Source organism: Pantherophis guttatus, chromosome 3 (genome assembly GCF_059756535.1).
Source record: "Pantherophis guttatus breed Tessera chromosome 3, ASM5975653v1, whole genome shotgun sequence".
NCBI lineage: Eukaryota > Metazoa > Chordata > Lepidosauria > Squamata > Colubridae > Pantherophis > Pantherophis guttatus.
The window spans coordinates 119720353-119735183 of NC_142065.1; the positions used below are offsets into that span (position 1 = coordinate 119720353).

Below are 14831 nucleotides of genomic sequence, written 5' to 3' on the forward strand. Positions count from 1 at the left end.
ATTGAAGGATTACTTCTATTAACTGGGTTTTATTGCAGGGTCGCTTCTGACTAACATGTTTCTTTAGTCAGCTCCATAGATTTTCAATTGGGTTAAGGTCTGGGCTATTCCCAGGCTATTCCAGCAGTGGAATATGATTATCTTGAAACTCCAAAAAAAAAGGGGGGGGGATGTTATTAGCCATCAAACCTCAAAAATACACTTTTCCCAAAAGGTTTCCACAATTTTGGCCACTACTGTAGGGGATAAGGAACCATACATTTGTATTTTTGAAACCCCAAAGATTTTTAATGAGATCTGGCAATGAGAGCTTGATTAGGCAAACTCTGTAATTTCAACCTAATTACCTCAATAAGATTAACCCAGTTTAAAGCAGTCTGCCATATGATCACAAATTCAACAAACATTTAAAAACTTTAAATGTTTCTTGAATTTCTTTTGACAGCACAGGTGTAAAACCGCATACTTACTGAATTTGGGTAAATTATTGTTTATTTGTTACAAAAACAATGGATCAATTTATCTGTCAAATAACATAGTGACTAGTGAAGAATCTGAGCAAAACTATTACAATTAAATATACTGTTGTTCCTAAGATGATTCTCCAGGCATATATTTAACAATTTTATGCCAATTTGGAAACCACTTATGTGGATCTCTGGAGATTTTTCCTAAGGCTTTATGGTTTCATCCTAAACAGCGGGATTGTATAATCCAGTATAAAATGAAGTGCTGATTATGTGCTTAAGAGCTACATTAAAATATTTTATCTATTAAGAGATTTTTGCAGTGGATAATTTGAAATATTTTCATCAGTTTCTCCTTGTTTCACAAACCCAGTTATAAATAACGTTTTTACTTCAGTCTTCATTAATAAGTATTTTGCTCACAATATCACCATACTTACACTTCTTCATTAAACAGTATTATACTATAAAACATGCAATTGCAGCAATGGTGGGTTCTAACCGGCTTTACTACTGGTTCTCTTTGTGCACGCGCTTCGTGCACAATCACCTCTTTGTGCACGCACTGTTGACTCTTGTGCAATGTGAGAGTTTTCCTTTGTCTTTAAATATTACTTCCAATCACCTTCATTGGATAAATCTTAATCCTAATCTTCTGAGAAATAGTTTCTCCATCTTCTTTCTCCTTGTCTTGCATGACTTTATACCCTTTTTATCTTGTGATCCCTCCATTGCTTTTTTTTCTAAGCTAAAGATCCTGCTTGACTTTAGGGTCTACCTGTTTTGCACAGCATTCTCCTACTTCACACAGTGAAATTATCAGTACAGGATGTGATGAAGAGTTTTGTTTTTCAGCCAGCTTGCCGTAGAGCCTGCTGTTGATTAAGGGGGAAACTGTCCCAAGATCACCCAGCTGCCTTCTGTGCTGAAGGAGGATTAGAATCCAAGTCTCTCTGCACCCATTCTAGCCTTTACCATTATGCCACACTGGCTCCTTAAATCAAGATTATTTATGAACACATTTAAAAACACTGTGCTCAAGACAGATCTGTTGAGAAAATTGCTGATTCTTATGTATGGCTTTCTGTTTTTAACCAGTTAGCATTCATAAAAGGACAGATCTTCTCCCACAATTGCTAAATTCATTCAGGAGCCTTTCCTGATGAACAACATGGTTTTTGAAAATTCAGTTTTACAATGTTAATGGGGCCACCTCCAAACAAATTCTCACCTGACCAATTCTCATTGAACACAGACATCCAATCACCCAACTTTTTTGAATTCATCATTGGGATTCATTTGGGAGTCAGTTACTAAATTATTAATTAAGTTTTGTTGATCACTCTAGAACAGGGCTGTTAAACTCCCAGCCTCCGGGCCAGATGCGTCATGCGCTGGACATGCCCACACCCATTTTAGCGATAGGGGCGAAAAGTCCCAATACGTCACGTGACAATGATGACAATGTGACAGCGTAAGTTTGACACTCCTGCCCTAGAAGTTAGATCTCTCTGTGCTCACATAACTGATTAATTGAAAGACTGTGCTTAAACTCTGGCTTTTCCAGAACTTCTTCTCATCTTTCTTATCTTCTCAACTTTCCTACTACCTTCTCCTATTGATACCTATGATTATCACTTATTGTTGTATCTTATGATTAATTATTGCAATTATGATCAATGATATATGACCTATCACTTTGTTGTTTGTATGAACATTGAGAGCTTATGCACCAGAGACAAATTCCTTGTGGGTCCAATCACACTTGGCCAATAAAGAATTCTATTTATCTATTCTATCTTTTCCAGAACAGCATATTGCATATACAGGTGCATTTACATGGAATCTATTCTGGGGCTGATGCAGATAAAACAGTTGCTATTTGGAAGCTGCTTTATTTTATTCTAAGAGCAATCATCTACACAGGTCAAGGTGTATCCCCAAAATTGACCCTGAACATTCTCTTCTGGAGTCCTGCAAGTGAGTGGAGTTGTCCACATGTAGTCGTATCAATAACTGGGTATACAATAATTTAAAATGCAATCACAGATGGGTAATCTGATTGCCACCTCCTGTGCTTCCTTGGCAGTGTGAACTGTACTTGCAGGCATGTCTGAGCATTTTAAAAGATTAATCATGGATGTCTTGATATAAAAACAGCTGTATGTTTTGGATGATCTTTGGGTAGGGCTGGGATGATTGGAGATAAGGATAAACAACATGTCTAATTTGTGTATTGTATTATTTAAAGTGGCTTTCAACTGCTTTTCAGCTTCTGTGGTATAATCATGAGTAGTAATTTTTAGCTTCAGCTTGTTAGGGGAAGAAACTATAGACATTGATTCAACTGAAATGATAAACTAACCACAAAATGAATTTCCCCAGCTCTAAAATAAAAAAAAGATAAACTGAATAACATTTTGATTTACTTTTCTTTTTAATATTATCCCAATGGTTCGAAATTAAACTTCTATTTTAGAATCAGCATATCTTTTCTTTTTAGATAACCTGTGGAATGACCAAAACATGGAAGGAGAGCTCGACCTTCCTTCGGGATGGAGGAAAATCCATGACTCTTCTGGTACCTATTACTGGCATGTGCCCACAGGAACCACTCAGTGGCAACACCCTTCTCGTACTTCTGGTCTTGGTCATGCTGGGGAAGCTGCATTTCCAGAAACGGTACTCTTTGACACACTATCAGTTCTATTATTATTTACTAGTTCTATTATTATCAGTCCTATTACTATAAACTGGCATATGACACACATGTCACAAATGATGTGCCATGTCATTTTTGATGACATGTCTGGGGCTGCATGAGAAGGTGGTGTACTGCATGAGAAGGTGGTGTACAGAGGTGGTGGCCTCTGGAGCCTCCAAAAAGTGTACAAGAATGGGGAGTGCTTTCCCGCTCTTTTTGGAGGCTGCAGGATAATCACCATCACTATTATAAACCATATCATTAATACACTCTGGGTTCACAGCAGCATGTGATTTACTTGAGTTGGGACTAGTTGTATTGGATAATCTCAAGTATTGTGGCTTGTAAATTAAGAATTACTTAATGTTATATGTAAACCCAACCATTTTGACATCGAATAAACTGAAAAAACAAACCATAGGTTAGGGCTGCTTGTATATCCATTCTTGCTGTTCGCCAACTGGGGACTCATTCCACCATAATTTTGCCCTTTTGTTCGTGTGTGTCAATAAATGCAAGCAGAAATCTTTTACAGTGGATAGAAATGTGAAATATTATGAAAAATAGCATGTTAATTCAGTTCTTCCAATTCTCCCAATGGGTCTGTATGATCTCCTTTTTTTCCTAGAAATCAGAAAGAGATTTCTGATTTTCAAAGCCAAAATCATCTATCATTTCAAGGGCATAACCTGTGTGGAGCAACTCAATCACCGTTCAAAACAATGTTCAAAAGAAATAGCATTAGTATTTTAATTTAATTTGATTATATTTGTTTGACCCATTACATTTTCTGGAGTAGAGTGGAGTGGAAGAGAAGAGAAGAGGAGAGGAGAGGAGAGGAGAGGAGAAGAGAAGAGAAGAGAAGAGAAGAGAAGAGAAGAGAAGAGAAGAGAAGAAGAGAAGACAGAGTAGAGTAGAGTAGAATAGAATAGAATAGAATAGAATAGAATAGAATAGAATAGAATAGAATAGAATAGAATAATAACTAGACTAGAAAATAAAATAAAATAAAATAAAATAAAATAATAAAATAAAATAAAATAAAATAAAATAATAAAAAAGAAATACTTTATTTGGCCAACTATGATTAGACACACAAGGAATTTGTCTCCGGTGCAGAAGCTCTCAATGTACATGCAAAGCAACAGAATAATAATCACAATCATCATCATAATACCAGTAAGAGGGATAGAGCAGTTCCCATTACAGGTAGTCCTTGACTCAATGACTGGTTGCTTCGTGACTGTTCAAAGTGGTGAGAAAAGTAAACTCCTGCATTTAGGCAGGAAAAAGCAAATCCACAGGTATGGAATAGTCGGATCTGGCTGAATAGTACCGTGTTTCCTCGAAAATAAGACCCAGTCTTATTTTCTTTTTGAGCCCAAAATAAGCACTAGGTCTTATTTTCAGGGTATGTCTTATGCGCCTCATATCCGCTTACTTTAGGACTGCCGCAGCCAGGCCTCCCATGCCTCAATACCTGTTGTGCCACTGCTCAACTTCTTCTGTAGCCACTCGCAACCAGGCACTGCATGGCTCGTCACACTGGTGCCCACTATGTGGCTCATTGTGCCTGTGTCACCGCTCATGGCAGGAGGATGGCACATTGAACTGGTGCACAAGCAGAACTGGCGCAACGAGCCTTGTGGTGTTCTGCTGTGAGCAGTGGCACCAGCGCAATGCGCCATGTGGCGTCAAGCCGTGAGCTGCTGCAAGTGGCTGCAGAAGTTGGGCAGCAGCGGGACAGGTGTTGAGGCCTGGGAGGCCTGGCTGCAGCAGTCCTAAGGTAAGTGGGTGTGAGGTGCGTGGGGCAGCTCCAACCCCACCCCTTCCTAGCTTGATTTTTATGCCTGCACCTTGCCTCACCTCATACAACCAGATGATGGGCGGGGCTTAACTAGGGCTTATTTTGGGGAGTAGGGCTTATATTAGGCGCAGGCGTGAAAATTGGGCTAGGGCTTGTTTTTTTAGGTAGGTTGTATTTTCGGGGAAACATGGTAATAATTGTGAGTGGATATCCTAGTGGACTATCACAAGTATCAACCAGCAGTGTACTGCAGCTGCCAAAAAAGCCAATGCCGTCCTAGGCTGCATCAACCGAAGGATATTATCAAGATTACAGAAAGTGATAGTACCACTTTATACTGTACTTCTGAGGCCACACTTGGAATATTGCATCCAATTCTAGTCACCACAATAGAAAAAAGATGCTGAAGCTCTAGAAAGAGTGTAGAGAAGACAAACGAAGATGATAAAGGATTTGGAGGATAAATTGTGTGATGAATGGCTAAGGGAATTAAGTATGTATAGCCTTACAAAGAGAAGATTAGGAGTGACATGATAGCTGTCTTTCAGTACTAGAAGGGCTGTCACTAAAAAAGGGCATTGATTTGTTCTCCATAGTACCTGAGAGCAGGAGAAGCAGCAATGGGTGGAAGCCCATCAGAGAGAGATCCAATGGGGGAATTTTCTGAAATGAGAACGATTAATCAATGTAACTGTTCTGACCTAGCCTTAGCAGAAACAAGAAACAGACTCCTTGTCCCAAAACCCCCTCTTTATTTATCTCCTGTGAATTAATGTCATTCACACACCAAGAAGTCCAGGCAATAGTCCTTCAAAGTGTTAACTGCAGTAACAGACCTTATCAGTTCCTTGTGATAATTGCCAGGCCTTGAGCTCCCAGCCCTAAAGCTGCAAATTAAGTTCTGGCAAGCAGTCTCTGAGGCACGAAACACAATGAGCCAAATCTTCAGAAATCCAAACTGTTGTCTCCTATGACCACCATTCCCCTTTCCTTCTATTTATTCCCCAGCCAGGGAGGGGCCAGTCAGCATTCACGTGTGCCTTGCTTCCTGGGTCCTCAGTCCTCGGACTCCTTGTCCTCAGTTGTTTTCCTCTCCTAATAGCTCTGTGCATACGCACACCTGGAACAGGCCCCAGTTGTTCTTCCTCCCCATTTATCTTAGCCTCCAAAGGCAGCTGCCTCTCCAGTGGCTGGGAAATGTCAGACGGCCCTAGCTCTATCTCTGTGTCCAATGCAGAGCATTCATCAGAGCCTTCCCCATACTCCAGAACTGACCCAAGTTCCTCCCCAAACTCCTCATTGTCCGAGTCTGCCGCCAGCTCCGCTGGCAACTGACAGGCCACAACATTAACATTATGGATTTCACTTAATGACCATGGTGGCTCACATAACAACTGCTGTAAATAAAGATCTTAAAATTGGGGTAGTTATACAACTGATCTATTTTACAACTACTTATGATCATAATGGGCCGGCTCCATTACAGCCATGACTCTATGGATATTCTTCTGTTTGTAAGCCAAGCACTTTCCAATACCTATTGGTACAAATGAAGTTTCATTACAGAGTGAAACTGTAATCTTATGCACAATTGCCTGGTAGTAGGTTTTATTGAATTCAGTTAAGTTATACTGTATGTTGCTGCAGTTTTCTTGGCAAGGTTTTTCAGAGGTGGTTTGCCATTGCCTGCTTCTTAGGAGTGAGAGAAAATGACTAGACTAAGATGACCCAGCTGTTTTGTGCCTAAAGTGGGTCTAGCACTCATGGTCTCCCAGTTTCTAGCCTGGAGCCTTAACCATTATACCAAACTGGCTCTCCCCTCTACCTTATTTATAGGATAAAAGTAAGAACAGTCCATAGAAAATAATGGAGATATCCTGGAGTTAGCCTCCCTGTAATAGACAAAGAACTTGGGGGGGGAAAAGGAACTTTTGTTGTTTTACATGTTCACAGTAGTGATAATGCTTTAGGTGCAAAAATGGAAATATATATTAATTCCCACAATGGAAGATTGGTTGGAGAAACTGATGGAACTAGTGGAGATGACCAAATTACAGTAACTGTTTTAATCAAAGAAAAGAATACATCTTTGTTTCTACCAGGAAACTGCTTCTGGATTTTGTACTTGAAATAGAAAAAAAAATGAAATGTTGACTTTGGAATTTACTGATTAGACGGGGTTTTTTTGTTATAGAAATGGCTAGTATATACTAAGTATGCAAATTAAAAGTTGAGGCTGTAACGTTATTATGTTCATTCTACTCCACTGAAAAGTGTTGAAAGTTAATGCTTTTTTTTTCTTTTTTTCCACTTCATCCTACACTTCTCTCCCCTTTTCCCCCTTTCCCACTATTTTCATGTTCATTTGTATTTTACACTGATAAATTTAATAAAGTTATATATAAATTATATATAAAACATAAAGATTATATATAAAATACACCTGAAGCAATAAAAGAGGAAGTAAAGAAGAAAAAGAAGAATATGTAAAATATGAAGGGAAACCATTGTTGCTTCCTTTGGTCTTTGATTTTCTGGAGAGGATAGACTAAGTCATGACTTGAAATAATTCCCACATAACGTTCTGCTCAGATGAGCCCTGAAATAGTATCTTCATATTTTTTCCTGATGAACAAATTATCAGGAGAATCAGTAATCACGATGTTGAACTGGGCAACTGTAGGGCAGCCATTCTCTCTCAGTCCAACCTACTTCACAGGATAATTGAGGGGAAAATTGGGGGAGAACTGTCTTGAGTTGTGAATAAAAAGTGGGACCTTAGTCTCACAAATAAACAAGCTTGAGTTTATTTTCTGTTCTTATGCAGGACCTTCAATCTGCTGTGGTTAGATGTGTGCCAACAGAGACACTTATCCCAAGTCCAGTGACTTCATTCTCCAAGAGGTAGGCTTGTAAATGCAAGCCCCTTAATGTGAGGTGCTAGGTACAGGTAGTCCTCGACTTACAGCCACAATTGAGCCCCAAATTTCCATTGCTAAGCAAGACAGTCATTAAGTGAATTTTGCCCCATTTGACGCCCTTTTTTGCCACAGTTGTTAAGTAAATCACTGCAGTTGTTAAGTTAATAATATGGTTGTTAAATGAATCAGGCTTCCCCACTGACTTTGCTTGTCAGAAGGTTGCAAGAATGATCACATGACCCTGGGACATTGCAACTGTCATAAATACATTCAGTTACCGAAGCAACTGAATTTCAATCACATGACTGTAGGGATGCTGCAATAAAAGGTAAGTGACTAATTGTGTCTGGGGTGGGAAGGAGGGTGTGGGGCTCAGTGGGATGGGAAAGCAGTCCCAAGGTCTATGGAGATCCAGTAGGGTGGAAAAGCAGACCCAAGGCTTGTGGGGACCTTGAGGGGTGGGAAGTGGTGTAGAGAGATGGGGAGGCCTTGTGAGGACCAGGGCAGTTCACGAGTGAGCTGGGGAGGTGCTGTAGTGAAGGCCTAGGCTTGTGCTAGGTCTCCCAGGATTTCCTCCACCTTTGAAGCACCACATGCTCTGCTTAACGACCCACACGGTCACTTAACAGGGAGTAGGAATGAGGGTCATTAACTGAGGCAATCATATGGGTGCCTCACTTAATGACATCACTATGTGGCTGTAATGGGCAGGCTCCATTTTGGTCATAAGTAGAGGATTACCTGTATTCATATAGAAGTTTACTGCTGTTCTAGATCAAAGAGAAAACATTTCAGCTACAAGATCTGTCTGTTCCCTGCAATAAATATTCAGCCACATCCAGTACCATTTGGAATCAAATAGAATGGTATGCTAAATACAGGTAGTCCTTGACATACAGTAGTTCATTTAGTGACCGTTTTAAGTTATGACAGCACTGAAAAAAGTTACTTGACCATTTTTCACACTTATGACTGTTGCAGCATCCCATGGCCATGTGATCAAAATGCCTGATCAAAATTCAGATGCTTGGCAACTGATTCATATTTATGACAATTGCAGTGTCCTGGGGTCATATGATCACCTTTTGAGACGTTCTGGCAAGTAAAGTCAACAGTAATTTGCCTCTCATTTCTGAGAATGAACAGAAACTTGTCTTATTTATCTGAGAATTCCTGTATTGCCACTTTGGTTGTTTACCCTGTTGCAGGACATCACTGGCCTGGCACAAGGAGGATCTTCATCAGGGAAATCCAGAACCTGGCTCCAAGGTACAGTCTGGGGTAGTGTGGGACATTAAGTCATTCAGCTCAGCTGCTGAATGGATAAATAGAATGAGTTTAGTATTGTCCTTTTAAAATGTCATGGATTTGCCCTTCTTTGAACTTGCCAAGGACAACCTAATCTTTATAAATGTCTATGGAGATTCTCAGTCATCCAGGTCATGTTTATCCCAAAGATGCTTTTTTCAAGAGGCAAGTAGACTTTCTGGTTTTTCTTTAAAGACGTTTCGTTTCTCATCCAAGAAGCTTCTTCAGCTGTGATTGGATGGTGGGAAATGGAAGGATTTATATTCTTTGCAGACAGCTGGACATTTGCATTCTTTTAGCAGGTTAAGGTCACCTGGAGGTTTATCTGTGTCATCAGGGTCACCTCAGTGGTGCAAATTGGTATGGAGCCTTCTTGGAACTGTTGAAAGGATTGTGTTGTAGATTGGAAATAGATGATGTCGTATCCCTCCCCCTCTGTTGAGAGAGAGCTGTTCAGTTTTGACATAGGTGGCCTCTTTAACCCCTCTTTTAAAGCGATCCTCTCTGTCCAAAATATGGAATTTGTTGTCTTCAAAAGAGTGGCCTGTGTCCTTTAAATGCAGATGGACTGCTGAATCTAGTCCTGGTGGGTTTGTTCTCTTATGTTGTGCCATGCATATATGAAGTGGTTGTTTCGTTTCCCCAGGGTACAGATCTGGACATGGCTCACTGCATTGTACTGCATATACCATGTTGCTCAATTTGTGTCTGGGTGTTTTATCCTTGGGGTGGACAAGCTTCTGCCTTAGTGTATTCTTGGGTTTGAAATGTGCACATACATAATAATGGTGGGTTGCCCCCAGTTCGCACCGGTTCTATAGAACCAGTATTAACACTGGCAGGAGGCTCCGCCCACCAACCCCGACGTCATCAGAAAAGCACGAAGCAAGCATGCGTGCGCGGCCCCATTGCAAACTGGTAGTAAAGGTAAGTAGAACCAACCCCTGCCTGCAATGTATGGAATGACAATGTGCTTCATTTATTGTTCTTGACATTGTCTGTTACAGAGGAGCTCCTGTAGGGTTTTTTTTGAGATTTAATGAAGACCCACTTGGGATAGCCACATGTTCTGAGTGCTTCCTTGATGTGTTTACGTTCTTTTTCTTTCCCATCATTGCTGGTAGGCAGGCCTTCAGCTCAGTGATGTAAGGTTCTGATGACTGCCAATTTGTGCTCCAGTGAGTGGTGGGATTCAAAATGTAAATATTGATCTGTGTGAGTGGGTTTTCTGTAAACTTCAGCATTAAGGCTTCTGTCTTCCTTGATGTGTCACCACTCAGGTGACCCTGATGACACAGATAAACCTCCAGGTGACCTTAACGACCTGCCAAAAGAATACAAATGTCCAGCTATCAGCAAAGAATATAAATCCTTCCATTTCCCACCATCCAGTCACAGCTGAAGAAGCTTCTTAGATGAGAAGTGAAACGTCTTCAAAGAAAAAACAGAAAGTCCAGTTGTCTCTTGAAAAAAGCACATGGGACTAATCTTTATAAGCACAAGGAACTCTCATTTTAGAGGAGCAAGATTATATCACCCTTTTGTATTGCTCTGCTAATGGAATATCAATTCTATACTCTATAGTGCATCCTTAATATCCTTTACAGCATACTCAGGTCAGTATTGTACATGACCAATCAAATGTAGGTCAGTGGGATATGTTGCTGGGTAAACTTAGAACTGCAATCTTCTTAACAACCTTTGACAACTTTGTTCATATAAAAGACCATGTAAAGGAGAGAGAGTATAAAATAAACACTGTAATACAAGCTAACAAATTACTAAAAGATGAAAAAATGCTCAAAAGATTTGGTAGAAATCAACAGACTTTACTTTAATGTAAACCACGAGTGTAAACCACGTGACGTTTTATGATTTTTCCCCATTCATGGAGCTAGGGTGGGCGTGACCTGTGTGAGACACATCCAGCCCACGGGCCACCAGTTTGATATAAAGTATATAAAAATGTAAAGTACATAAAGAAGTTGGAAGTATTTATTTTATTTCACACATTAAAGAAATGCCTTTTCTAAAATGAAGATTGTTACAGTACAGGTTGTCCTCGTTTAGCGACTGTTTAATATAGCAATATTTTGCATTTATGATGGTGATGAAATAGTAACTTTATGACCAAACTTCACATTTATGACATTTGCAGGCTGTTAAATAAAGCAAAGCTGAAGTAAGATCATAAGCGTGTCGGTGACCACCTTTAAAGCACTCCATGGCTTAGGGCCGGGTTATCTGCGAGACCGCCTTCTGCCGCCAATAGCCTCCCACCGACCGGTTCGCTCGCACAGAGACGGCCTCCTCAGGGTGCCGTCGGCCAGACAGTGTCGGCTGGCGACCCCCAGGGGGAGAGCCTTCTCTGTGGCAGCACCCGCCCTCTGGAATGACCTACCCCCTGAGATACCTCTGGACTTTTCGTCGGGCCCTGAAAACACACCTATTCCATCTAGCTGGGCTGGCTTGATCCCATCCTCTCAGTTTTAATTGAATTTGGTTTTAATTGGGTTGTTTTTAATATTTTGGGCCGAAATTATTTAATTGTTTTTTAAATTGTTTTTAAATTTTATATGCAATGTTTTATCTTGGTTGTACACCGCCCTGAGTCCCGCAGGAGAAGGGCGGTATAGAAATAAAATAATAATAATAATAATAATAATAATAATAATAATAATAATAATAATCACACTTGGATGTCACTTAGTGACTGCTTCACTAACATTAACAGACTGCTGAGATGCTCTATCTATATCTATCTATCTATCTATCTATCTATCTATCTATCTATCTATCTATCTATCTATCACATTTTCTCCCCACCCCACCCCCGTATTACATTTCTGAACTGCCTATCTCCCTTAAAGAGGAATTCTGGGCAGCGTACAGTAGAATAGAAAAACAATATATAGCAATTGCAGACTTATATACTACTTCACAGTGCTTTTCAGCCCTCGCTAAGCAGTTTACAGAGTCAGCATATTGCCTCCAACAATCTGGGTCTTCATTTTATTGACCTTGGAAGGATGGAAGGCTGAGTCAACCTTGAGCTGATCAGGATTGAACTCCTGACTGAGGGAATAGTTAGCCTGCAAAATTGCATTCTAACATTGTGCCTAAATTTGTATGTATAAAAATTAAAATGTTAAAATTAAAATTTCAAAATTAAATTTTAGAGGGAGGCAAGAATAATTAAACCTTGTTAAAATCAATTAAAAAGGCAATAGGAGGGCTCTCAGGGCACCAACCAACCCCACTGCTTCATGATCCTTTGGGGTCCCCATATAATAGGATACTGAATGAATAACAGAAAACATTAAAGCTTTTCCATTATTTCATTATTACTTAAATAGGAAGAAAAATTGTTTGCTGTTATAAAGACTGGAGATTGGATGGAGTTAGCAATGGATACATTGGGGCAGTGGTGAAATGTAAAATTTGTTACTACCGGTTCTGTGGGCGTGGCTTGGTGGTGGGAGGGTAATGTGACTGGGTGGGCGTGGCCAACTTTTTTTTTTTTTACTTTTAAAACCACTTTTTCTACAACCTCTTCAGCCGAAGAGGTTGTAAAAAAATGCTTTTAAAAGGCTCTGATGATCCCAGCTGAGCCGCGTAATCGTCAGAGGCTTTTTTTTTTACTTTTAGAAGCATTTTTTTAGTCAAAGAAAAAATGCTTTTAAAAGTTAAAAAAAAAGCCTCTGATGATCGCGCGGCTCAGCTGGGCATGGGGGGTGGACAGGGATTTTTGCTACCGGTTCTCCAAACCACCCGCCATCATCACTACCGGATCGGGTGATCCAGTCCAAACCAACAGCATTATACCCCTGCATTGGGAGTCTCCAATTTTACACACAGCGGGCTGGAAATTGGATTGGGGAAGCAATTTTTTTCTCTATGTAGCTCAGGGGTCCAGTAACACATAAGATTTGTTAAATAGCTGAAAGAGGGTTGGAGAATCATTAGCTATGTTTGATGCCTATTAATGTTCTCTCTCCCTCCCTCCCTCCCTCCCTCCCTCCCTCCCTCCCTCCCTCCCTCCCTCTGTCTTTTCCCAGTGTTTCGTTGTGCGCTCCCTAGGCTGGGTTGAGATTCCTGAGGAGGACTTGGCACCAGGCAAAAGCAGTATTGCAGTAAATAATTGCATCCAGCAACTTTCCCAAAACAATTGTGACAATTTTGGTCCTGCTGATAGATGGGGTGAGGTGAGTGCCTAAGGTATATAACCCCAGGGAAAAAGATCTGCTCCTAAGATATCACCTGTTTTCTTTTGCCAAATTCCACTGTCCCCCATTTGGAATGTAGCCATTAATTTCTTGGACCCAACTATTCTGGGGTTTTCTTTTGTCCCTTGGCCTGGGTGAAGGTTGGCACCAGAGAGTGTTTCCACTCCTGTTTTCAAACATGTTTTTTCTCTTCCATTGTAGGCTGATATCATTACATTTGAACCTAGGGCATGTTGACTTTCCAAATTGAGCTTTATTTTCAGTTTCTATCAATACAAAAAGTGCAGCCTTGAGAACAGAAAATCAAACTAGTAAGTTAAACAAAATGGCTTATACCAAGAAGAATCACAGTGGGATATAGCCAGGAAATAAAAACCTATTTGATGTTTTATTATTTAATCAGCTGATCAGTAAAGTGTGGGCTGGCACAGCCCCTTCTTCAAAATATATATGGCAGCAGAGGACAATTTTATGAACAGCTGGGCAGTAGGGGAATTTGACATGGCCAAACTCGCCTCCCCTGAGGCCGTCAATGCAGCCTGCTTCTTAACAGAAAGTTCACCCCAGCAGAAAACCTAGAGTGTATGAATATAACTGTCAGAGAAACAGTTGCAAGTTAGTAGAGTTGGAGATAGGGAAAGTTGGAGATGAAGAAAATATTGGAAGCCATTGGAGTGGCTCAATTGAAAGAAAAAATAAGCAAGAGTTTCCCACTGATCAAAGCCAATTGATCCAAACCCTTGAAAATCCTGAACTAAACTAATCCTGAACTAAATCCTGGTAAGGCTACTTGTAGGGAAATGTGGAAGAAAACCAAAAACGGGGCCAAACTCAGCAGACCACTAGTTCCCAAGATGCCCTAACCCAACTTTCCATAGACTAAACTAAAACAGACTGGGGAGGAACAGGAATATAAGGGGGAAAGCACCATAATAAAAGTTCCTGCTCAGAAATTAGCTCCTTCTGCTTTTACGTGTCTATCTGAAAAAGTTATGCAAAAAGGAATTTGAAGCACATGAACAGCTTTACAATGAGATCCAGTTCCATATACCTAGAGTATGTACTGTTAAATCCTTCTATTTCATTCCAAACTCCTCCCCTCGCCCCCAAACCTTCCCATTTGGTCTAAGCCAATCCCAACAGGGAAGTGATTGGTCCCACCTGAGGAGGAAAATTCAAAAGATTTTGAAGGCAAAGCAACACTGCAATGACAACTGCTGGAATAGGACAAAACACTTGAATAAGCTTGAATAAAAAATGAATGCATTTGTTCCCTTCCCCCCCGCCCCTTCCATTCAGCGTGACCAATTTTCAGAAACTGCCTGGACAAGTCCCTGCAGTTTTGTTGTCAAGCTTTTCAGAAGCAGTTTTCCATTGCCTGCTTCCTAGGACTGACCC

General features: G+C 40.4%; 1 protein-coding gene across 8 annotated transcripts in view; it reads left to right on the forward strand.

Moving 5' to 3' along the window:
* APBB3 (amyloid beta precursor protein binding family B member 3) overlaps positions 1-14831 on the forward strand; it is a 90058-nt gene that overhangs the window by 8868 nt on the left and 66359 nt on the right. For 5 of the 8 annotated variants that reach the window (XR_015733545.1, XR_015733546.1, XM_060691066.2 and 2 more), the window contains exons 2-6: positions 2276-2447; positions 2971-3149; positions 7806-7882; positions 9108-9168; positions 13266-13412. Coding sequence is in view for 6 of the 8 variants with exons in the window: in XM_060691066.2 (XP_060547049.1) it covers positions 2276-2447; positions 2971-3149; positions 7806-7882; positions 9108-9168; positions 13266-13412 (636 nt within the window). In the remaining 2 variants the exon portion in view is untranslated. Of the gene's footprint in view, positions 1-2275; positions 2448-2970; positions 3150-7805; positions 7883-9107; positions 9169-13265; positions 13413-14831 lie in introns of those variants that run through there. The other 3 variants (XM_060691068.2, XM_060691070.2, XM_034411655.3) reach the window with 3 other exon arrangements.